General features: G+C 43.5%; 1 protein-coding gene across 2 annotated transcripts in view; it reads left to right on the top strand.

Moving 5' to 3' along the window:
* LOC106660222 (protein C-ets-2) overlaps window positions 1-26,626 on the top strand; it is a 91,528-nt gene that overhangs the window by 2,485 nt on the left and 62,417 nt on the right. The window contains exons 2-3 of one of the 2 annotated variants that reach the window (XM_014383145.2): window positions 8,973-9,095; window positions 17,544-17,748. In XM_014383145.2, coding sequence (XP_014238631.1) covers window positions 8,982-9,095; window positions 17,544-17,748 — 319 coding nt within the window. In that variant the 5' untranslated portion in view covers window positions 8,973-8,981. Of the gene's footprint in view, window positions 1-8,972; window positions 9,096-17,349; window positions 17,434-17,543; window positions 17,749-26,626 lie in introns of those variants that run through there. The other variant, XM_023461010.1, reaches the window with a different exon arrangement.

Here is a 26,626-nt window from a genome sequence, read left to right as displayed (position 1 = left end):
GTTTTTTTCGCTATTTGCTGTCCTATCTCTCTATACACTTCGCGAGCTTGGCGATTGTTAAATTTTTTCGCTCGCTTCATTTATCAACGTCAGTTTATGTTATGTTCATTATTATTATGTGTAGTGGGGCACGATCGATGCGTGTCAAAATTCCGTATCTCATGAATAATCAGCACGAATTTTTCGAAATAAATGTTTCTAATAAGCCGTACCCTAGCTCGCCGCGCGCGCGTGTGTATAATACATGATTTCCAAACCGTATACATGTACACTTGCACACATACGTATAATATGTATAAAACCCGTTGAGAAAGTCTTGCGCCAATATCTTTTCTCCTTTTTCCTCCTACACACCATCGGAGCGACTTTTAGCTTGTATACATGTATAAACTCCGCGCGCCGGCAATTCGTTTCCATTGCCCTTTTTGCCGACGCAAAAAGCACACACACAGCCACTCACGCGCGGGTTTAAATTTGTTTATATTTTAGGTTTTTGAACTTTTCTTCTTTCTCGCGACGCGTCGTCGAGGGGGTCCCTCGGACACTTTTAATATAGCCGCAAAAAGTTAAAAGAAGAATGGAAGAAGGCACGATGCGATCTTTCTTTCGTACCGTCGAGCGCGCGTGACCTTTTTTACACGCGAGATTAGTCGATGACGAATCGCTTATAATATGTATAATACGAATCTAATGTTGGTTTTCGGGTAAAAAACGCTCTCGAGCTTATAATTCGATCGCGCGCGAGATATTCGCTCGGGTCTTAGTCACGAAGCACTTGTATAAGCGTATTATTAATAGATTCGTAGATACCGATTTTCGTGATGCTGCGTGTGTCTCTCTCGTAAGTAAGTGTACGACACGTATCATTATGGTCCTTATATTGCTGATAATTTCTTCATTTTTTTTCGATAAATTCGATACTGATTGATGATTTATTTTTTTAGTATTATTTTTCATGACAAAAACACGTGTTTTTTACAAAAAAAATATCTATGAAACACGATTCGGAGCCGCGATTCTCCGAAATCTTTCTTCGTCAGTCTCAATATGTACTTTGAAATTCATATGTATATTGCGTTGCACGAAAATCTTATACGAGAACAAAGTATATACAGTGGAGTCTCGTGTGCATTCGCAATTGGTTTTGCTGCTGCGGCATCACGCATCGTAGCGCTGATTCCGCGGAAAATAACGCAATTTCATTCCCTTATCTCGTTGAATTTTTTTATTTAGACGCGCGTTACTGTACGCCGAGCAGCAGCCACAGAGGCTAACTAATTCGATAAGGTATCGGAGAAAAAATTAGAGACACTCCTTAGCGAACTGCTCTGCCGTATTGTACGGTATCGATGCACATTTTATCTCTCTCGCGCGATTGTACAAGTGTGTATGCATACAACAAGCAAAATATTACGCAATTGCGCGTCACCAGCTGGTAGACTCTCCACTCGTAATGTATGTGTTTGCGTATAAACGATCGAAACAAAAAATAATTAAATTAATTATTGTTTGTTTTGTTTTTTTCAATGTCACGCGAAAAATTGGCCAAGTAATACGATGATGACGACGACGACGAAGACGACGAAGAAAAAAAACAAAAATTCATCGTTTATAGTTTTGATAAACGTTAATTCACTTGTAATAATAACAGCCGCTCCTCGCGATGTCGTGTGTATACATCACCGAAGGCTATATCCACTTGAAATAAACAGCCCACCGCCATCGACGGGACATCCCATCACCCACACACATACACAGTCACTTGCACGCATTTGAACATCAAATATTCCAATTTTCGTGATGCGAGAATGTAATACATTGCTATTATTTAACTTTGCGCGCGAACGAGTACGCGCGAGACTCTACGTACGCCCGTGATTCATCGCTGATTCATGCATACATACATACACACGCATGTAATTTTAAATATGCTACTATAGCGTAAGAGAGTGAACCTGTTAATTGAAACTTTATTATTATTTTCTTCTTGGTTCGTCTTCTTTTAATACACTCGTAAACGAGTCGCGCGCGGGTGCTGCTTTGTGATGACGGCCCAAAGAGTAAACATCATCGAAATTTACCGTAAAAAAAGGAGTTGGCTCTACTACTGCCCCGCGGAGTTGCTGCTGCAGCGGACACATGAAAAAGAAATTTATTTTCGTTCTTTTTTCCAATTAAAAAAAGTAAAAATATTTTTTACGATACGACTAGTCCCTCGCGCAGCATTTTCTCTGTATTGCACGCGAGTGTTGATCAATGAACGGAGGCGCACTCGGCGGTATATCTATGTCTTGTCGATATGTATGTGTGTGTGTGTGTTCGTATAAAATACAAACGGGCGATTGATGTCCATATTAATGCGAGCGATTGATCGAATTGTTTCTAATTGACGGTTTATTTGATGCGCGACGCGGATCGTTTGATTTTTATTGAATTCGTTTCGTTTAAGTTCGCCAATAAAAATAAAAATAAAGCGCAAAAATTTTTCATTCGCAAAGATACGCAAAAAATGAGAGTCGATTCGTAAGAGAGACTAATTAAAAAGGCTGTAATATAAATGTTGCGCAAGTCGGAGGAGCGATTGTGCGTAACGAGCAGCAGCATCTCTCGGGTTCATAATAATATATGTCATAACGGCCGATCATGATTGCCTAAGCCACAAATCGATCGGTTAGTAACTCGAGATATATAGAATAAATAACTCGTTCCTTATCGAGGATGCACTCGACTCTTACGGGTACATAAGATATCCTTTTTTCCCGATACAAAAATAATTTTCTTATCTCTCCCTCTCTCTACTAGCTGGTTTGTGCGGGTCGGGTTAGGCCAAGGTCGTGAAATCTCAACCCCGTTATCTTGAAAAAGAGACCTTGAGTTTTTTTCTATGCGAGCCTGCTATATGTACAGTAGTGTGGTAGAGAAACCTGCAGCTTAAATGCAATGCGCGTCGTGATTCAGTAGCCGCGAGAATTTCTGTTGTTGCAGAGCACAAACACTACTACTGCGCAAACCCTTTCTCCCAACTCGCTATTATATTATAGTATATAAGCGCGGCAACATCGCGTGATGCGAGCTGTGAGCTTCGCGCGTCTTCTTCGTCGTCGTCTTTGCCTTCTTCTTCTGTTTTAGCTTGTGCTGCTGCTGATGCTTCCTCTCTCCGTGCAAGTTTTTTCTCTCTCTTTCTCTCTTTCTTTGCCGTCGTCTGTACGTAACGGCCGCGCAAGCCTAAACATGGAAGAATCGAACTCGGAGCAGACTCCGAATCTCTCTCTCTCTCTCTCTCTTACTCTTTTTCTCTGTTGCAACAGTAACATCTTCTGTCGTTAACTCTATTTTACGTTTGCTCCGGAGAAAAGTAAAACACGTCTGTAATATGTGTACAAATGCTCTTGTAACAGATACTCATCGATGTATGTTTATATTTAAAAAAATACATTAGTACGCTTTATTGCGATAGTAGAGACGTTGGCGGTGGCAGTGGCGACGACCGAAGAAGAAGACGATGGCTACCGTACAATGTGCTGTCGCTATCGTGTGACTTTTTCGACGCGAACTTCGTACTAATATACTTTCACTTCGGCATATTGAAGATAATTATTGGGAGGAAGGTCGAAAGGGATGCACAGAGCAGTCGCGCCGAGTTTACTTTGTAATGCACCCGTATTACGAGAGAGAAAATTTGATTTTTAAATGTACCGTTATCGAGAATTCTCTTCTCTTGGGGCCTTTAATAAAAATAATAATAATAACAATAACAACAACAACAACAACAACAACAACAACGATGATACGCACTTTTGGATATATTTTGTTCCATGCATATTTTCTCAATCTCAAAGCTCAATTTTCATGCTTTAGTATACGTTGTTGGTGCGTTACATATAGTAGTATAGGCAAAGAGATACTGTCCGCGCCATATGCGGGTGCGACAGTAGTAGCATGTAGTAGCAGCGTCGATTTCACTAGTTCGCCAAGACGCGCGAGCGATCGGATAAAAAACATTCACCCGAGTTTCGTCGATCTTCGTCATCTTCTTCGCGTTTGCTGCTTCTCTAGCACTTCGAGCAATATAATATGCACTGGCTGCTGCTATGGGGTAGCGTGGCAGCGTGTGAAGGAGCTGTTTCGTCTTCGTTTAAACTGTCGTTATATATCCCCTTTCGCCCCCGCGACAGCCAAGAGAGAAGATGCAACTCGAGGAGGTTATAGCAGCAGCCCTTTTGAGCCGATGCGTGATCGGTGAAGCGAGAGATCTCTCGAACGTTAAAGGGTATTGTATTTTTCGGGGGACTCGATCGAGCATCTCCAACTCCTTCGTCGCGTCTCTATGCTCGATGAGGTAATCAATGAGCAGCAACAACAGCACGCGGAACACTTCGAGCTTGGTTATATACGCGATGCGACGATGATGAAAAAAAAAGCAAAAGCAAAGATGGATTGGATAGATAATACTTGCTATACACGTATGGGCAAGATGCACGCAGTTGATCGCGAACAATGATGTATTATGAGCAGGCGACGAGATTCGGTTTTGAGAAAACTGTCAGCGCGCGCGCGCGAGATCGAGATGTTTTTTATTCTTCTTTTTACCTCCTCGTACTACCATGCTCTCTTAACACGCTCGATTCATTTTTTAAAACGCGATGATCTCGCCTCGAGGTGCAATTGATCAATTGCGATTTAATTTAGCGCGGGGCGCTAAATCGACGCAACTCGTCAAACCCCCGGCAATCGAAATCGATCCATTATTTACAAACTTTATTATACATACACCATTGGAACATGAAAAATGAATCTCGCTCGATGTGTCTTTTAGATACACACGGCGTCGATTAATTATTCTGGTGGATCCGGCGCGCGAGCCTGTGTGTGTCAATGGGTATATCGTGTGTGTGTATTTTGTTGAATGGCATTAATAAAAATCAAACTCGAGTAGTCGATTAAAGTGGACTTCATTTATTAAAATCGAGAGTCTAGCCTAATTATCATGAATAAATATCTGCTATATAGCCAAGGCAATCGAGCAAAAGCAGCAAAAAAAAAGAGAGGAAAAAAAATTTCTGCCAAAATCTCTCGCAATCGGTGCGCGCGCGTACATTATGCGAGTATACGATTTCATTCATAAACGATCGCGTGGCTCGTTTTCGTATATCCATACACGCGCACGGAGCACATTCACGTATTGCTGGAGTTCCTTACGGTTATTTACAATAGCGAAAAGGCCAGTAAGAGACTTTCCAAGAATGTGCCGCGCGGCGAACTGAGATTTATATAAATGGCCGAGCTGCGTCAATTCACCTGAATCTTTCTCTCTTTTTCTCTCTGTCTCTTTCTCTCGCGAGCTTAGTTGTAGTAGTAGTAGTGTGTTTTCTTCGTGGCTCGGCGTTGCTCTTTTATTTTACCCAAAACTCGCCATCGCTCATTATATTCGTACAAACTCGAGTTATATATATATTTTTCCCTCTTGTGTACTCTCAAGCACATATATAATGCCACACTATACCTCTCTCTCGGGCTCTTATAGAATTGCTAAAAATATCCTACGCAATTTTCCTCTATAACTCCAAACTGTTGTATAGTGTTGCACTCGCTGCTGCTGCTACGCACCAAGAAGCCATCGTATACGGGGAGGGTGATGCTAATTTTGTAGAGCTACTGCCAAGTCGAAAGAGAGAGTGAGAGAGAGAAAGATCTTTTATGCCTTACAAACACATACGCGCAAACGTGCGAGCGAATATAAAGCGCGACGACGACGACGAGCGCACCACATGTGGAGCCTTAAAAAGCAAGGAGAAGTTTCTTCCGAGCCTGTTGTATTGAGATGCTGCGCGATGTATAATATACGCGGCATCGCATGTGCTGCTACTGCTGTTGTGCATATATCGCGCACCAATGCGATCGTTACGGAGTATTCTAACCGCGTATTTATTCATCTAATATGTCGTGTGTATAAACGCAAGCATACACATTTTTTTGGTCTCGCCCCCGCGCGCGCGCGCGCACGATCGCGTCGATCTAAAAATAAAATCGAGCCTTATAAAACTTTTTATTCATCTGCTGCTGCTCCTAATGCTACTGCTACTGTTGCGGAAACGATCATCTCCAAACGTTAACGCTGTGGTCAACTTTTCGGAAGTAACGTAACACAAGGAAGAATCGAGTGATTATCGATAGCACTCTCTGTTCTATAAACAGGACGAATCGTTCTTTATTATACTTTGCAGGTGGTAGTGGTAGTCGGCTGGATCGGCCCCCTCTTTAACGATCCGCGTTCTAATACGCTTTTAATCGACAATATTTTCATTAGCGATTCTTCGAACGCTTCGAGTTTGATGGGCGCAGGCACGATCGCCGGCACATACTGTACAAGTTTTCGTATAAGAGACAAACAACCCTAGGATGCGTTCATGTTGCTGTAACCCCACACGGAGCCAAGACGACGACTGTGTTCTTTAAATATAATGTAATATCAACGAGCTCGAGCGTCATTTGCCGCGTACAATGAAAACTCTATGATACTCTGCGCTCTGTGTATTCTTTAATATTCTCGGAGGCGCATAGACGTGGCTTTAAAGAAAAATAAATATAAACCCGAGACGATGGAGAAAAGAACGTTCCTCTTTTTTTCATTTTTTTAGACATTTTTTTTCTCCACTTTTTTGGGTCTTGATTTCTTTTTGGGATACACAACGAGACTAGTATATTTGCCAAAGTTAAGAGGGTCAAGTGCGCGCTAATACCACATGTATGTACAAGGCGCACAGGTCTCTCTCGAAGAATATATGGTACACACGCCTCGGCTATTATATCGCGTCGAGCAAATCCCTACCCCCTAGGCTTTGGAGTTCATTTTTCGGTCCATTTTCTGTGTAAAGCTCGCAAAACTCTCTATATATATCTGCGCGGATCGTATAAATGTCACACAGACTCTACGATGGCCATGGGCCGGCTCACTTGTGTATATAGTAGGGCTCGTTCTCTCACGATTTTTACACGATTCTTCGATGTACATAATGAAGGAAGTGACTTTGAGTTTTATATTATTATATACCAGTGTAATATGGCTTCGCTGTATGTGTCGCACGATGAGAGAAGGGCCTTACTTCATATGTACTACCTGCTATGCCGTGCGAGGATCGAATTCCCTCGTTATTGCGATGATCATTGCGCTGTCTCGCTCGCTCGCTCGCTCGTTTCGCGCGGGGGCCTTTTGAGCGCTCGCAGGACTTTTTTTTACTTGGGGCGACCCAAGCTCATACAATGCTGCTTTTCAGATGCTAATTTATTATATATTTACACTCTCTATTGTGCATTACCGACCCAGCCCGAGAAGTTATTAATTAATCTTTCTTTTATCTTTCTTTTTTTTTTCTTTTACGCACTCACTCCGACCTTTGAACATTAAGAACTTTTGGGAAATTTTATTCTCGCGTATACGTGAGTCAAAATAAAAAAGTTGTAACATATAGAAAGTAAGCGAGCTTCAAATGTCCTCGTTGCGCAATTACGCGCACATCACTCGCAGCTCTTGTCCGAGAGATATCACCCGCGCTTTACATACGCTGGAATTTTTATTAACCAGTAGTACATTACACTTTCGTAATTTTCGGGGTTACACTCGTGTAATACGACATGTACCGCTCAATTAGCATCAATTTCCTAAATACACAGCCGATCGCACCAATGATTTACGCGCGCATATTATTATACGGAGAGGACCACCGCGACGTTTGAAAAAAATCAGTCAAGTCGTCCGAAAAACTCAGACGTGTGCTGCACCGTCGTGCACCGATGCGTCAAGTATTACAGTTGCGCGCCCGCGCCGTCCGGAAACGCGCTCTAGAGAGTATATTAGCCACCCAGACGATATAACATTATAAGATGAAAAGTTCCGCGCCTGAAAAAGCTTCTGCTGCTGCTGTTGCATGCACTCGAGAGAGTGAGAGAGTGAGAGACGTCCTTGGATGTTTTAGCAGGTTTAAATATATACACACGGTCCCAGCACATGAGCTAGACACTTGTGCACACACGTTGCAGCGCAGAAACAGCAGCAACGCACGTACCATCTGTCGTCGTCGTCGTCGCGTCGAAGTTGTGCGCCGCGCAGCGCATCGAAATTCGATCCTCGTGTGCTGGCGCGAGAGAAAGCCAGAGTCTTCGCGCGATCCAACTCGGCGGGGCCCAACTTCTTCGATAGACTCTTGCCTTGCTATACATATACTACAGCAGCATGTCCAAAGCTTATGTAGAGTATATATCGTAACATTCAGGGCCCTTCGTTTATTAAAAAAAAAAAAGAGCAAGAAAGTGCATTTGCGGCTTGAGAATATGCCGCGCGTCGCGGAGGAGAACAGGGCTCGCGCGAGGCAAGGGTTTTGTTTTTCCTCGGCGCGAAGATAATCTGCGGTAATTCTCGAGGGCCATGATGCTATACGTAGTACGCAAATGCCCAGCATGTGCAGTGTGGGAGCAGCTCGCAACGGGAGCAGGTATACATCGAGGGTTACATGCCGCCGTCGCGGCTCTATGTGTGGGATATGCGGGATCTTAGCGCGCGCTGGCGCAGATATATACATGTGCTGCTGCGTAGGGAGAGATCTCTCAACGTGAGAAAATAGCTCATTCAACGGGGCTACTATTCCTATACACATTATGAGCTAGGGCCCATTTATATACGCATTACTGGTCTATATATAATGTGCGCGCGAGGAGAGGCGGCCTCGGTCATTATATTGTTTGTGTGCTGCTCTACATTCGAGTACGCTTCTTTCTAATGCCTTTGGGCGGGGGTTGATTTTTCGAGGAGTGACATACGTCATTCACAAAATCGTCAAACTGAAAGACTACGTTATACACGTACTAGTAGTAGTATTAGTATACAAATTAAAAAATAATGGACCTTTAAATCTCTGACTGAATGAAAACAAAACATCAAATCTTACGGTTTCTCTTTTCTCCTTTTCTCGTTGCAGGTTCATAACATGGATATGGAATCATTGTATGACTACGCGGAAGAAGAACACAACTTTTACGAAGCATCACAGGTGGCTCCTGGTGCGCACAAGGGATATCCAATTGACCATCGTCCGTTGAAGGTACACCATCATCATCATCATCATCATCATATTACAAATTTAAAATATTATATATAATATGTATTTTGACGCAGACGATGATCTCGTAACTGCGGCCGAGAGAGGCAGTTTAAATTCTCACTCACACATATACTGCAGCGGCGGCAGTAGCAGCAGACGCGAAAGCATTCAATTACGGTCGGCCGGTCGCTCTTGCAACGGGCCATATCAAGTGCTAAATAATTGAATAATCGAGTATTTATACGCTGTACTGCTGCTGCTGCCTTTGCTCTCCCCCTCCCACGCCTACCTCTCTCTGCAGTACGAACTGCACATACACATGTTATATCTCTAATGCGACTTATATACATTGAAATGCTCTCGTCTCGTACGTACTCGGGCGATCGCGCGATCGCTATAATATAATATACGCAGCGGGTTTCTCTCTCTGTGATAACGAGACGTGTGTGACGTATGTGTGTGCGATATGTGCTGCAGAGGCACAGTCAATGCACACGATCTTGATCGTGATCAGCTCCGATCGTCGTATAATGAAAACGTTGCGGCTTGTTGTTTTGCAACGCGATGACTGCATCGTACTACACAGCATACACTCGTACACATAATACACATTTATAAACGCGTAATCGTCGTCGCAAGCTCGTATCGTACACAAATGTCGTATACGTGCATTCTAACGTGCGCGTCCGACAAATAACTCTGTCGACGAGAAAGTAATAATTGTAACGTTATTCGCGGATTGTTTTCGACGCGTCTCCGCAAGCTGAGTTAAGCCCGCGAAAGCTTCTCTCTGTTGTCCGTACAAGTATTATCTGCGTGTGACGCAATTTTCGAGAGAACGATTTTTCTAAAATTATCGCTTCGCCGTTCATTCGCATTATTTTATTTATCCACTCGCTCGAGTTCGAGAGAGAAAGAGTAGTCGAGAGCTGTGAATGAAACGAGCGAACTTGCGCACGATATACGTGCATTATAAATGTCAAATTGAAGTAATTTTCACGTCGAGAGCTAACGTGTATATAAACGCCTCGGCAGACGATGGCCCCAGCGAGTGAATGGTATGAATTCGTCATGCAGATTTTCTCGTATACTTGTATAGATATATAAAGCGTAGATGGATATATCATATACCTATCGCGTGCGCGCGCGCAGCGGCTAAGTTTAAAATTATCTTTTATGGATAAAATGTGTGCCGCACGCGAAAGAGGAGGGAGGAGGATAGATGCTCGAGAGCTTGAATCGTCATACTTTACATATTACATGAACTCGAGCAGCTCCAAGTTATACTACACTATATAATCCTGGACTCTCTCTCTCTCTCTCTCTCTCTGTATCTCGCTCGCATTCGAATTTATATTTACGTGCATGGATACTAATTGAATATTTCAGCGATGATCCTTTGGTTTGCCTTCTCTCTCGCACTCTCAAACTGCGCCCGAGAGAGACAGAGAGAGAGAGCTGCTCGACTGTTTTATTATTCAAAGCTCAGCTCGCTCTACACATGCGGCAGCAGCAGACTTTAGCAGATTTGGTTTATCTCATCTTCTTTCTATTTTTTTCTTCTTTTTTTTTACCTTTTGCTTCGTTTCGTTCCACAGCTCTGCGCACTTAATGCTGTGCCTAGCTGACGGTACAAGGCTGACTTTTTCAACCGTATGTACGCCACCGCATCGCGCACGAATGAGAAAGGGTAGAATCTTAAATTAGGATTTAGATAAATCTCTGAATCATTTGTCATGCCTGCGCGCTCTAGCTCACATACGTTTTTATCAAAGATTTACCAAAAAGGAGTGGAGCCCTTCTTTACGCGAAATTATTTTTGAGTGCACGAGGGCAACCAACTAGAGCGATTCTTATACTATACGGCGTAGTATGGCTGTTAAAAATTGATTTTATCTATGGATATTCGGTCAACGGAGGAGTTAATCGTCGATGGCATTGGACGAGAGCTTGACTTTTTGTTCAAAATATTTTTACAGTTGTGAATAGATACACTGCGTCATCTCTTGAGTGATACTTCATCTACACATAAACGATAAAATAACCGATTGCCCTACTCTGTTATTGTGGAAAGATTTTGTGGATTTTCTAGCCAAATCTTATCTGCGCTAGACTGACTCACGAAGTACGAACGTCAAAAAGATTTTGACAATTTTGTGTTACATCTTTCGGAGCAAAAGCTCAGACTTCTGTCCCTCACTCAATTCATAGTCACCTGATAAGAATTGACAGCTGTATGTAATATCGTTAAAAATATACATTATCTTTTCAACTCGTCACCCCCTTTTGCACGGCCAACGTCATTCCTAAACAATGTCAATATCGCAGCGCGCATCGCGACCAATGTTATTGCTCTCTTGGTTTACGGTTACCTGCGCTGCTCCGCATGCGCGCATACTTCATTAGGTTACACTTTTATTTTCTATACAGCCAACAAGACGAAGAAGAAAAAGTGCCTGTGATCGCGAGAATTCGATATTTTGTTTTAAAAATAAACGCGCTTGGCCCTTTCGGGGCTAGCTGCAGCTCGACTACTTTGCAGCGGAAATGCACATTAATCTCGTTTCGTGATACACAAAATTTTTGAAATAAAAAACTCGATGTATGACTCTCTCCGTCTTCGTGCATAATTAAAGAAACGAATAAAAGCGCGCGCGACGTTTTCATTAAATCGCGTCGCTCCCAGTGATACAGAGCGAGAGGAATCGACTTTATTATTACGTTATAGTGAGGCTAACGAAATTACACGATATTTCTTAACAAATAGATTATTAAAAAAATCTCGCAGCGGGGGTATATGACTCAGATGACAATCTGGTAGAATAATCGCAACGTCATCGTCATCAGAGTCACACTGCTGCTGCACACCTTTAAAACTGACAATGCGAGACTCTTCTCTCACCTACTAATACATCAGTCAAAAACGAAAAGAAAACGAGCAGCAGCGTACACGACAAAAAGTCGATAAAATGTGCGATAATGCATTTACCGCGGGAGGCGAACTCGGTTAAACCGCTGCACGATCTCTAGCATAGCATGAATGAACCATTGACTCGCGCGCTCGCAGATCAACATAGCGTACATATTTCTACGAAATACGTTTTCTTCTTCTTGTTCGCCCCTTCTGGCTCTCTCTGTACGCCGCGGATAATTCTATTTCGGACCGCGTACACGGCGAAAATTTATGCCACATCTGACCCGGCGCGCGTGTGTATCACGACGCTGCACCGAAGCACGTATATGACTATAGCTATAGACGTAGCTCTACTCTCTGCATCGCTCCTTGCATATTTATCGACCGCGTTTGAGGGGGGCCTTTTATTTTCTCTCTCACTCACTCTCGTTCTCGCGCGCCCGCGAACGCTCATATACACGTTACAATATACGAACGTTGCATGTATGATTTTTATTTTTCACGGCGCAGTTAATAGCTGAAAAAGAAATCGATCTTGCAACAAACGAGGCGTGGGTTTTGCTATCGCCGCGTCGCTTTTTTGCTTTTTTGCTTCGTGGCGCTCGCTCGCGATCGAAGAAGGCGGATTTGATCGGTGTTTCTTAATTTAGCTCTGTTTCTCTCTCGCTCACGTGACTAGCTTAGCGAGGCTTGAGAGCTCTCACACTAGAGCTCGCGCAAGAGAGGAGAGGGCGAGGGTCAAGGCAATGTCAAAAAATGATATTCTACGAACGGCGCGACGGCTTAACACACACGTATTAACTGGGCGTCGAAAATCGGAGTTGTAGGTGTATTATAAAATGCGAATTGTCAAATAGTTCGCAAGTTCGATGGCCTTTCCCAGTTGCTATGGCCCGACCCGCACAGCACCATGTGCGACGCGCGTCTCGAATGTGAACTTGAAATTCCAAAACATAAAACACCTCGATTTGCCAATCTCGTGCACGCTCGCGCCACAATACACAATGTTAATAACAATTCGACGGCTGGCCAAAACAATTATATAATAATAAAGCGTGTGGCGCGCGAGCACTTAAGCAACGAGTATACATACTTACGAGCTTATATTATGACAACGATCGGTTGCATCGCGCGCTTCTTTTTTGTATTATAACCCATCGATCGCTTCGGAGCGCGAGCCAGTGTGTCTGCGCGCTTTAAATAACCAACTCTTCTTTCTTTACTTCTTTTTTTTTTATACTACCCAAAGTTCATTTTGCATCGATATAAGATATTGAATAGAAAAAAACTGCTGCTGTTGCATGGTACGCGCCATGCGTACGAAGACAACAACGCACCTTTCTTCGACTCGGACAGTTTTTATTATCTTGGCAATGTGTCATCTCGCTGCTGCTGCTTTACGAGAGAAAACGTCTTGATTTTTTTTCTCATCCATACACAGTGAAACGCGAAGATTTTTGTTTTTTGTTGTTCACGCGCGCTCGTGTGTGCGTGTACGTACATTATTGTGAGAACAGTATATGAGTTCGTAACGGTGGACCACCGAGCTCGAGGCTCATTTTTTTGTTCGTTCTCTTCTTCGGCCAGCAGCAGCAGCTCTTGGTCAAAAGTGGAAAAACTTATTAAATATACGCAGATATAGTACGCAACAGGTGATGATGATGAACACTCACGACTTTAGAGCATCGTGTACTTGTGTACAGGTATATACAAGCGACCATATATTACAAGCATCCCATTAAAGCGTGATTTTTTACTTTTCATTTTTATCTCACACACGCACGAAAACTATTCTTACAAAGACGATTACAAATGCTTGGCTATGTACGCGGGCGTTTAAAGGTACATGAAAGAGAGATAGAGGAAGTCATCTCCGTAGAATTAATTTGTTCCGTATGAGAAAAAAAGGAATATCCTTAGAGACTCGGATGCGCGAAACTTTTGTTGCGCAATGTTCGATGAGTGCGTAAAGCACCGTGATGATATTAGCTTGATTTCTACGCGCTCGCTGACCTCTCTCGTTTGTAGAGTGCCGAGAGCGTCAAGATTCTAATTTAAGTGTGCTTCGTCCAATTGGTCCTTGATCTTTTCTCTCTCTCCCGTTTTTCTTTTCTTCTTCGCGCGGATAGTTCCCCTACCGTTGGGCTTTTCGAGAAACTTATTCTATTTTCCCGCGCGTTATTTTGGCCTTCTGCCTTTGCACTTGCGGGGCGGCAAAGAACAGAGAACGCGCGGGAGACGAGAGAAAAGTACACTTCGTATTTATGTGGAATTTGAAGAAAAAAAAAGAAGAAGATTTCACTCTCTGTGCAAAAGGCGAACGAACGAACAAGAGCGATACATCGCGCACGACTGAAAATTCGACAATAATATTTGCACGTAGTTTCGCAACGAGTATCTTTTTCTTTCTCATAATATAATAACGATAATATTTAATCGTTGTATACGCAATTATTGCAAGAGATGATTTTCACGCGAAGATGTAACGCAATTTTGGTATTGTAAAACCTTTGCCTCGGTCGCTTCTTATTCTTCATCTCTCACGTGACTCTTCAATTTTTGTTTTTCATTTTTTTTCACAACAACGTGATTACCGTGAGATTACAACGATATATTCGCGTGTCGCGTAGGGCTTCGTACGCGTATACCGCAGAAAGTACCAACGTAAAAAATGATGAATTCCCATGGATGCGTATCAATTTATATGTATTGAAAAAAAAACCTGCCAAATCGATGACATTTTAGTAAATATTCTCCCACGCCGCAAAGTATACATAAAACGACCGCAACAACACGGCTCGGCTGACCGCTCCAATTCCGTAGCGAGAGCCAGTCTGAATAGGTTACGTCACTTTCTGTGCAGCAGCAGCGAGCCCACGAGAGTAAAGTTTCTCTATCTCTCTTTTACGCGCGTTTCATTCATGAAAGCCCCACACATACACACAGACAGCTACTTAACGAGTCTTTGCTTTAGCCACACACACACATATACGTACACTGCATGCAGCTCCGAGAGAGGAAGGTCAAGTGGTCAGCGGTCCGTTTCCCTCCGCCTGGCGTTTCCCTGCACATTTTAGCCGTTGCACTTGTGTGTGTTACGTAGGATATACGCGGTAAATGTACGTTACATACACGCTCGTAGGTAGCCGTGTATACAGGTTCGCGTTTCATTCATGGATTCGCTTCTCTCTCTCTCTCTCTCTTCGCCCCTCCTCTGTAATTCGTGCGTGTACCAACTCCGCGAGATGTATTTGTAATTTACTTTTGACTTGTTTTATTTTTGCTGCTGGTTACGTGCCGCGCATTATGCACATGGTGCTCGCATTGCGTTGCGTTGAATTTCGAAGGGCTCCCCCCGCATTTAAAGATAAAGAGAGAGAGGAAGGATCGTTAGAGGTCGGTTGGTAATCGAAGGTTGAAGCGCTGATTGACGTGGGCGCGAGCGAACGAGCTCACTGCCCGTTGCATGTCGCACACACAGCACGCGAGGTCGATAAGCTGCACTCTACGAGTAAAGCTTGAATGAAATTGCAATTCGAGGTGCGCGAGAAAATCGTAAAATGCGAAATTTCGGAATTACTTTCGATCTCTTTTAGCCTTGAAGACCGTCTTCATCATCATCATCTACTTCGACGTCGTCGTCGTCGTCCTCGAAGTCCAACTATATGACAAAAAAAATTCTATTAATTTTCTCATTACCTTATTAACGTATTATAAATATGTATGTAATGTATTGTATTGTAAGCCGCGCGGCTCGGTGCGCAAAAGTCGTGTCGCGCGCGGAGCTAACGCAAAGCAAACACCGATGAATCCGTTGAAAAAATTATTCATGGGCTCATTCGCAGCCCGAACATGTGCTGTATATGTATATACGTGTACGTGTATGTACTACGCTTCTTGTGTACACACACAAATCACATGTATATAGGCTTGCTCTTTGTCGGTTTTAAAATGTGCGAAGCCTTACATCTCTCGCCGTTCTCTTCCTCCACCTCCTCCTCCTCCTCCTTGCCTCTCTCTCTCGTTTTCTTCCTTTACTCCACTTTTTCACCCAGACTCTTTGTCTTGGGCCTCCTCTGCCTTATGTGTACGTGCTGTATGTGTCCGAGTGCATCTTATACACATCCCCTTTTTTGCGTTTCTCCAGTTTCTTCGTCTCCGTCTTACTTGCCTTCTTCTTCTTCTTTACTTCTCCACTGTAAACTCTCTCTCTTTCTCTCTCTCTCTGCCTTTTTTCCGCTAGATTCTTTATTTTTTATTTGCCTTGTGGTCGAGGTTGCCGCTGCTCTTGTGCCTTTTTTTCCCTCCTCCTCACGCCCTTTCTACAGGTCCTTGTGTATACCGGAGAGCGTGAATGTATATTATAATACACGTCTCTCGGTGTAGCGTATGTACGCCGCGTCTGGCTAATTTTCTCCGTCTTTGTGTGCCGGGAATAACGTGAATACAGTGCAGTATACGTTATTCCCTCGCGATGATGTTTGAGATTCGGTTTACTGAACGATTTCGTAAAAGCGTAACGCAGACAGAATTTCATGAATGAAATACGTGTACGTTAGCACGGTCGGCAAATGCTGCTGCAGCTATCGTAGCCATGCGCGGTTGCGCGAGGTCCGATTACGATTATATGCGCGCGTCGTCATCTCGTTCTAGTACATATGGGCGTTATACAAACCTCAAACCGTATAAAAAAAGGAGAGAAAAAATCTGAAATCCAATTCATAAAGGGGAGGGGAATAAAAATTTTTTTTGCTCCGATAAATTTCGATATCCGCCTGATTCCGGAAATATGCGGAATTTCATCTGCACGGGAGGCGATAATGTTTGTATATTATACACGCAACAACTGAAATAATAATATTGTCAAAGTGTTGCTGCTGAAATTATTTCCTAATTATGACATGTCTATCTGTCGATGCGAGGAGGAGCCCCCGAGGCTGACCCAATCGCGGCGACATATTTCTCGAGCAATATATTTTTCATCGAAGAGACGACATTGAGAACTCGCGGCGCCAGGCAAAAAAAGAGTAATTCCTAGAAAGAATTGACCGCAAAAAAAGATCAATTTGTCATTAGCATGCGCATCATTTACCTGATTGTAGAAAGAGGTATAACACATATACACACGCGTGCCTTACATGACGTCCTGCTTTCTCCCACGAATTTTTGCCTAGATTTATGCAAAAAAATAAATAAAATTACGTAGATGTTTTTTTCTCCTCACCAAAATCTAAAATTTATGTGTAAAGAAAATATAATTTATTGTATTGGCGTGTTATTGCCCGATGGGCTCGTCTCGCTCAGCTGAGAGAGGGAACCATAACATTGCGTGTGAACCTATATACAATGTGTATCACTGTTGTTGTAAAGATGATTGAGGAAAGTGGTCAAGAGAACAATATTTCTATATTATTGTCAAATATGGTAAAAGATCTATAAATAACTATCGTCCCTTAAAATATGTATTAATGAACTAACAAATTGTACAAAAGCAGTGAATTAATCACATTTTTCTTTCTTTCCTCTTCTTGCAGCGGAATGTACATTTCTCTCTTGGCCATTTGGGTTACGCCGCTGGAGACATGACCGAGGTGGCCAAATACATGAAGCAAGAGTTGCCCTCGGATGCCGAGGAGGAGGGCTGCGTGGTGCCAAGCTACACCGGACGCATGAACGGCTCCTTCGCCATGCGCAAAGTGCCGTCCCTCTCGGATCTCTCCGATCCCGAAAGCTCGCTCGGTAAGTCTCATTTTATTTTTCGCTCTCGAGTTTTTCGTTTTATTCGTTATATTTTTGTCATATCGTGTGTATAAAACGGTTATATACTCGCGCCCTTTCGTCGTCGTCGTTGCGTTGACTTATACACGCTTCGCACCACACACTCGATATCGTGCTTCCTGTGCGAGTTGCAGCAGCAGCGACACTTCCTCTCTGCGTCGTTGGAATAATGATGCAAAAGAGATACACACAAGTATACTATAATATAATATATATTCTGCGGCCACTAGCTTTTCATGAAATTTTTGCGCCCGACCACACCAAGTCGGTGCGGGCACGGGCGATGATCGTTTTACCGAGGCTCACTACGTGGAGACATACTGAGAGCGGCCACGATGCACACATTTGTTTGTTTGTTTTTTCTCTTACATATAATATAAATATACGTACGTATAACGTATATGGCAGCAGCAACGGCTACTTTTCGACACTCGGATTACAAGGCATGGCGCGTAGCGGCCTTTAATCGTTTTATACTCTCGCGAAAAAATCCCCCAGCAGCAGATTATAGTTCAAGAGCGCGCGACGAGATAAAGTTTCACAATGGCGTGTGTGTACGTATATTTTACGTCGCTCAAAAACCGGCAATTAAAGCTCGATATATATATGGTATATAGGAGAACGAATTTTGCATCCGTACTTATAAATTGTCTATTGCCACGATTCAATTTCGGAGCTACGAATATAATACGGGTAGCGTGCAAGAGTCATATAAAGAAAAAAATATATATTAGAATTGATGATGATTGCGAGTCGGGCCTGCGTACATATAAAGTTCATTGAACGTCGTCGTATCGATGCGATACGTATGCGTACGTGTGATGATACACACATGTGTGTTTGTGTGTGACTATGCATATGCGAAACAAACGAAAAAAGGAAAAGAAACGAAGCTCGCGAATTTAATCACGTCGTAATATTTCCGCGATTCACTTGCGTTTGCGGAAACGCGCCACGCCACACACATAGACACGTACCACTTGGCTTGAAAATGGCAATTCGATAATTATAGAAAATATGATTTAAAGAGCTCGAATTTGGCCACGTCCATACAATAAAGTATATATCAAAATCGTTTGAAAATATTATACGAACGGCATGACGTCGCTACCACTGAGCGCCATTACGAGGCGAAAATCCAATGGATCATTTCTGTGTATGCATATCAAAGCTCATAACGAGCTCTTGATTCCCATAATGATTTCGTAGCATGATTGATCCTTTCGCGTGAAGCAGTCGTATTAGCTGCTCTCATTTTCCCATAATTAAAGTCTAAATTAAATACAGAAAACGGAAAATAACGAACTGGACCAAAATTTTGTTGTTAATCGGCCGCACGCGCAGTGTATTGTACAGCACATATTACCTTAGAACGAGAGAAAAAAATTACCCCAATTGTCGCTCATCATGCTGAGCGCGTGTTGTGCGCGCGTGCGCGGGCGTTCGGCTGTATAGAAGCCCCGAATAAGCGAAAAAAAAATCTCTCCGTCGTCAACCGACGACTTCCGAATTATCTTTTCGACCAATTAAGCAACTTCGCGAGAGAGATTACGTCTTATGAGTTCGTCCGAGTTGCTGCTGCTGTGTACATCCGAATAAAGAAGCATCAGCGTGCGGCACGTAAGCCAAAGCAAAGGCAAAATAAAAAAAAAAAAGGAGAACGCACGCTCTGGACGCGAATCTTGACTTAGAACGCACTGCTGCGGCTGCTGTGTTGTAGTGCGTATACACACACCATATACGTATAAGCGAGAATTTACGAATTGGATAATCAGCGGCATCCTCATTACAATGATGCGCTGCGAGTGGGTCCCTCTCTCTCTCGCTCGCTCTGTTCTATACGCCCCCGTTAGCAATATATACAGTGTGTTAGTTAGTGCGCGTGTGTGCGTTGACGGATTTATATATGCAGCACAACACCACGTGGGCTGTCGTGGGCAATAAAATAGAGTTTATATATACGAGGTAGAGCGAGAAGAAAAAAAAGAGAGAGAGAAAGATCCATAAACGAAAGAACAGTTTGGATCAAATCGCAAACGCATACACACACGCACGATTATCATTCTGTTCTTTTTATTTTATTTTTAATTCGAATTTGCACCCGCGCTTGCAGCTGATTCCGCATACATTATAGCCACGCAAAGCGGAAACTCGGGTTTGCTCGTCGCAGACACATACAACGCTTGATTGACTTATATTAATAAATTTTACAGGCGTAAGCATATATTTTTCTTTCTTCAATTTTTTTTCTACTTATTCTGTTTTTACTGCGACGCGCGACGCGAGTCGAAAGTTTGCGTCCGTAAAAGCTTAATTGATCGCATAAAGCTCTATGTACAACGCGTGTGCGTCGATCCTCTCTGTACAATACATACGTGCAATCATAATTGCAGAATGTCTCGATGTGTTCTATTAAAAGAAGAAAATCGCGCTTACATGTATGTATTCGTACGCGTACATAGGCTCGCTTGCGCGCGCTGCAACAAAGCACAATGGCATTGCGCTCTCGAGCAGAGAGAAGCTTTTGCAAAAACACACTTACACGCATCGCGAGCAGCAGCAGCAGCAGCAGCACGTGGTGGTCGTTTAACGGTGTAATTTTATAATTAAACTCGCGCATTGTTCTCCTGCGTGTCTTTTAACGCGTGTGAGTCTATAATACAACAAGTGTGCGTTCGAACGCACGGCGGCGTTATAAACTCTACCGATTGTTCGATTATTCTTTTTTTTCTAATTTCTTTTTTGCATTAGCACACGCATAATGCATATCGTTCGGTTATGTATAATATAAGAAAAGTTGCAAATTTTTGGAACGACGCCAATTGCACGCGCATATACATTCGATGACAAACTCGCGCGCGCGGTTATATTAATGTTATACAAAAAAGCCCTGAGAAAATTCCAAAGTTTCGAGCCAAAAGCTGCGCATATCCAATTTTCATCTTTAACATCATCATTCGGGTGCGAGCATCGTCGTCGTCCAAGAGAGTCTCTAACTTTATATAATCAAGCTCGTCGCGGCGTTCATACACACATACACAATCGCTTGCATCCGCTTTTTCTCTCTGCCTCTCTCCCTTTTTCGCATTATATACACACATTATTACGTTAATCGCGCGAAATTCAATCTCTGGTGTATCGCTGCAGCGTCGCCACCGCCGCCGGCGCAGCTTGCCAAAAGTGTCAATTAACAAAATTAACGTCTTCAAACGTGTGCGCGCAGCTCTCGCAGTCCTAATAATTTGCTAATGCCCAGCGACACACGACTCGTTTTATTAAAACGTATAATTGAGGAAAAACTCGAAGATGTCTTTGTCCGCTCCGTAAAGAGATAGACGAGTAAGGAGACAGATTCTCTCGAAGCTTTTTTTTACGGTAAGAAGAGATGCAACGGCTCTTCTTCCCATATGCATTCGCAGAGCTCTTGTCTCGGTGATCGTCAGCTGCAGTTCGCAGGCCACGCAAAACGTCTCGGGTGTATTAAACGAGTATACGCAGTACCCCCTTCTTTCTCTCTCTCTCTCTCTCTCTCTTTCTCTCACTCGCTTGAAATTCGATGATAAAAAAGAAAGCTTGAATTTCGCAGCTCGGCGCAACTGTGGCGAACAAAATTTTCGGAAAAAATTTGAGTGCGCACGCAGCGTGTATAATGCGAGAATAGTCATCCAGAAGAAAGAGCGAGAGAGACCCACAGAGCGAGGTGTATGGCTCGACGCGAGAGTTCATCGACTTTACGGTGCTTTTTTTGTCTCTGATCCCTGTGTATGCTGTGCGTTGTCGCGGGCAAAACGTGTCGCGCGCGCGAATCGCGCAAAGATTATGGAAACGCCGCTGTATCAAATGCGAGAAACGAGTTTTGCGCAGCATGCGCGCAGGTAAGATACATGTACAACAAATAGAGCGGGCTAGGTCAAGACACACTTTTTTTCCTCGCGGCTCTCTTCCGCACGCGGCGCGCGTGATCAAACTTCCTGTGCGAAAAACTGGACGCCGATGTACGCAGGCATATAACTTTTCTCGGCGCGTCGCGACGTCGCGCGTACATTTTATGAATATATACATTCATACCGTACATCATGTACACACGAGCGCACCTGTACATAGCAGCAGGTACACAGGTAGAAAGAGAGAGAAAGAGAGAAATGTCACCGTTGTGATATTTAAACTTTCGAAATTTTCGGAACTATACTATACGGTGTGCGTAGACACGATCGTTTCCGGACTTGCTCGCTTTTAGCATATATTACGGCAATGCATGGGTTAATACACTTGACGCCCTCTCTAATGTGCTCTATTTTTGTTATTTTACGAATTTTGAAATTTGTTTTAACACTCGGCGTTAGTTCTCTAAGTCTTTGAATAGAAGGAAAAGGGAAAATCTGTCCCGTGTCGCGCGCACACACACACACAGGGCCCGCCTTTGAAACGAAGTCAATTAAGAAACGCGTCGCGCAAGAAAGAAGCTCTATGTAAATATTTATCTTTCAAAGCAACTTTGGACTTTTTACTGGGAACGAAAAAAATCGCTCAAAAACGGGTAAAATGTGTACCCTCGAAGCCCATCATCTAGGTATATATAATGTGTTGCAATCTATACATTCGGGCACACGTGATAATGTTTACGCGCGCGTGCAAAAAGCAGAAGGAGAGGGCTTGTGAGTTTCGATTTTTTTACTGCTTTCAAATGTACGTCAGCCGCGCGATGTCGTGTGTGCAGTGCAGTGCCATTGAAAGGCTTCAATCTCGACTGATCGCGTCGTCACTTCCACCCAGACACGACACAAACGTAATTACGTATTATTTCTCTCTCTTTCTCTCTCTCTCTCTTACCTTCACGAAAATGAAAAAGGCGTGTTTCGCTTACGTTACGAAAAGAAACGCACGTGCACTATAAGGATACGTGCATCTATCACGAAGCGCAAAACAGCAGCAGCCACAGTAGCAGCAACGGACAAGTAGCTGGTGAAAGACACCAACCGCAGGTGGATGTCGAAAGAGAGAGAGAAAGAAAAGGAGATGCGAGGGAGCTAAGAAAGTAAAAATAAAAACCTCCCATCTTATGTGTATAACACATACACCCATGTGTATGTATACACGCGTTCTCACGTTCTCGATTGATATTATTACAATATTTTTTGGGTAAAAACTGGGCGCATCGAGCGAGCGTCCATATAAGAATACACACACACGTATAGACACATAATACCCCTGGCGGAGCTGGCCGAAAAGAAGAAGACGAAGACGAAGAGGAGCTTTGCGATCGGATGTCGCGTGTGCACGAGAGACCATCATCAATAATAATACACGCACGTTCGATGTCTGCTGCTTCTGGTGGTAGTGGTGTTTGTTGCTCGCGAGAAAGCTTCGACGTTGCGTGATATTAATCGCGAGGGCAGTGTTCTGCTATACACACATGCGTGAGCTTTATGCGATATTATTTGTTCGCTTCACCCCGTGCGTTGAGGTTTTTTCGGCTGTTAGCGCCTTTATTTAAACGTATACCTATAACCATGCACGCATTCACGCTTCTTTATGTACTTACACGCAGCGGAAATTATAATTTCGCGCTCATTGTCAACAGTGCGGCTAATTGTTTCGTCGAATCGCAATATTTTTGCACGTGCACGATTACCGTACAATAATCGACGCATCTAAGCGTGGTATGGATCGATGATGCATTATTATATGTATACGAATCTTCGCTGCCGTGTGATAAAATTCGTACCCAGCAGCAGCGTGAGAGAGCCCAGTCACGGTTCATTGCCATCGCCAGCTCACTGCGGTGCATGTACTAATAATAGCTAATCTGGATCGATACGATATAGGTACCGCGTGTGCACTCGTTTCGTTTCGCATACAATAACGAACGTTGTGGCAAGTGCATCGCGCGCATCAAAACCCTCATGGGCAATTTCTCGCGAGGCACACATGAGCGCAGCGAGTCATCTGCGCCGTGCTATAGAGTCTCGACTTTATATCGTATTTCGTTGAAAGAGCCAACAACGACAACGACTGCGCGACTGCGACTGCGAACTACGACGCGTAAGCTCACATTCCGCGAATTATTCCTTTTATTATTTTTTATGATACGCTGCTCGGCGTGCTGTGCAGTATGCACTTATTCATACTGTAAATATATGCATTGTAAGCTCTGTGGGCAGCGTCGCAGCAGTACTCTGCCGCGCCGTCGTCGCACATGTGTGTTTACATTCGTTAAAAGTAAAGTAAAGTAACGAAAAAAGAGCGAGAGAGAGAGAGAGAGACGGAGAAGAGAAGGAGGGGGAGGAGGTGGAGGAGGCAGTACACAATGCACTGCACAAGCTCGTAAAGTGAATATATGTATGGACGCATTATGCGCACACGGTTACGCTCGCCTACGATGTCGGGTTTCTTTTTTCGATAATATATACACACAGGCTAGCTCGTATACGTATACATAACTAATCCTCGCATCAACCTTTCATTCGCGTGTTATATGTGTATGTGTGTGTGTGTGTGAGCGCGCCCGCGTCAAGTCCATTCATCGAAACGATACCTACGCGTATCCTCCCCTCCACCGTAGCACGTGACGTTTCATTCATAAAAGTGTTTAGCTAGCAACGTCGGTGATGCGCACGAAACCAGCGTGAATATTCGCTATTTCGTTTATTTTTCACTCTAAACCAATAATCGATTATTGAAACTTACCTTTCGAGTCTTTATTTACACAAAAAACGGAGCATTAAAAAGCAAGAACTAATTCGATCTGTCATCGAGTGCTGATAGGCAAGTGGCAGCCTCTGGCGTCGATCTCGAGTACCTTCGAGCTTCGATGATCCACCGATAGGTCGCGCTCGTTGTACGTCAGATCGAGTTCGCCTTTGCGGCATCGACGCGTACTTAAACCAAGAGGAATCTCCGGCTGGTAAAGTAGAAGCTGTCGGTAAATGATCCAAGCGTGTGTATCAACGTAATCGTGCGCGAAGCCGTACATACAAACTTTTATGAATGAAACCGGTACGCGAGGTCTCTGCCGTTCTCCATAACGGTCGTGCGCTGTAACTCTGAATGTGGAGCTTATGCAGCAGCGAAAAGTACCGCGTTAATTCATCTTAGAGGATTAGACGGTGGGATCTTGATCCATCAGAAGTCACACCTTAATCCAATGCATCTCTCAGACTAGAAAATTACCCCTGCGTATATAAATTTTATTATCCGAGCTCCGATTTGTATTCGTCAAAAGATCGCGCCATTTAAGGGGCATCAAGCGACGACAATGTATTATACGTATAAAAGCTAGATGTACACTTTAATATAAATCGGAAACACGGCGGCAATAAAAATCATCGAAGCTTTAACACACAGTGTCCATGTCGATGCGCTATACACCGCGATGTGTGTATACAATACAAAATACACAAAAAGGAAATAAATCCGCGTCTCATTCTTCTTGTACAGTGCCAATGGCAGTAGCATCGTCATCATCATCGTCGTCGTCGTCGTCGTCGTCGTGGTAATAGCAGTAGAGTATTCCAGTCGTGCCTTCAGGGGCACCTGTGTACTCTACGCTCTACACACGTGTGTTCCGCGCGGCGGTCGCGCGATGCACCATTAGCAGTAGCAGTATATTACATGTATGCAAGTATAGTATAGGGAGTGTGGGCGAAGCAACAGGTAGGAAATATACGAGGGGTCCCTTTTTTTTGCCTTGGCCGATGTGCTGCTTTGTGTTATGGTAGTAGCAGCAGCAGCAGCAACAAACGACGCGCCGGACTCGCTCGTTTCGTTCGCTTTTTCTCTCCCTCTTGCCTCTGCGCCTTCTTCCGATATGTACGATGCGTGTCTCTCTCTCTCTCTCTCTCTCTTTCGTTCCCTTACACATGAGTACTAGAGCTCGCACACGTACACAGTACACACACATATAATATATATCTTTTTTGTTTTTTCGCTTCGTATGTATGTACAGTTGGTTCTATATATATATGCGTATTGTATTGCGTGCAACGGCAGCGATGTTCGCCAGCATTTATTATACATATGGAGGATAGAACAGGAGTGAGGAAAAGAGGGAATTTACTTGACGCGGATTGCTCAAACTACACATGTACGCGCGTGTATTAAATCGCATTCTCTCTGTATTTTTTTTTTTTTCATTCTTTTTTTACGTCATTTTTTTTTATTTAGGTAAAGGGGATTTATTACCTATGCTCTTTCGAAACATGCCTTCGCTGCCGTTTTTTTTCTTCATTCAAGTTGTTAAATCGAAACGAGAATCGAATTTATCTCAAAGGTTATAAAATTTAATTGAAATCTCACGATATGTAGGCCTCGTTTATGTATCGCGAAGATTACTTCGAGACTCTTTTCAAGGGCTGCCGCGCGCGCGCTCGATCGAGTTTTTTTTTCTCCTCGTCATTTTTATCTCTCTCTTTCTAACAATTTTTTTTCTGCACGTTACATTTTTCGTTGCACAAAATTGCGACGAAGCCCTTCACGACGTTCATTCAAATCACTCAACTCGACTCACGCACGCACATGCACACGGCCGGGTTTCGGGTAATAATAAGGCTTATAACCTTCGCAAAATCTGGCGAAACTTTCACTCCCGCAGTGGCGGCGGCGGCAGCAGCAGTGGCGGTGCTTCGGCTCGTGCTCGTTACGAGAGGAGGATATTTTTCTTACTTATAAATTAGCGCCGCACCATAATGCCACCGAGCGCGCCTCGGTCAACGTACTATACTACTTCGCGCGCGGCAACCAAAAACATCCGGTTTTAGAATCTTGTGTATATTACGAGCGCGTCTAGGTGTACATTGACAGTATCGCCGAGACATTGAAGCGCCATTTTCGTACGGAAAAA

The sequence above is a fragment of the Trichogramma pretiosum genome, unplaced genomic scaffold (genome assembly GCF_000599845.2).
Source record: "Trichogramma pretiosum strain Unisexual culture from Peru unplaced genomic scaffold, Tpre_2.0 scaffold18, whole genome shotgun sequence".
Classification (NCBI taxonomy): domain Eukaryota; kingdom Metazoa; phylum Arthropoda; class Insecta; order Hymenoptera; family Trichogrammatidae; genus Trichogramma; species Trichogramma pretiosum.
The sequence above is the reverse complement of the archived record's forward strand: the minus strand, read 5'-3'. Positions and strand labels throughout refer to the sequence as shown.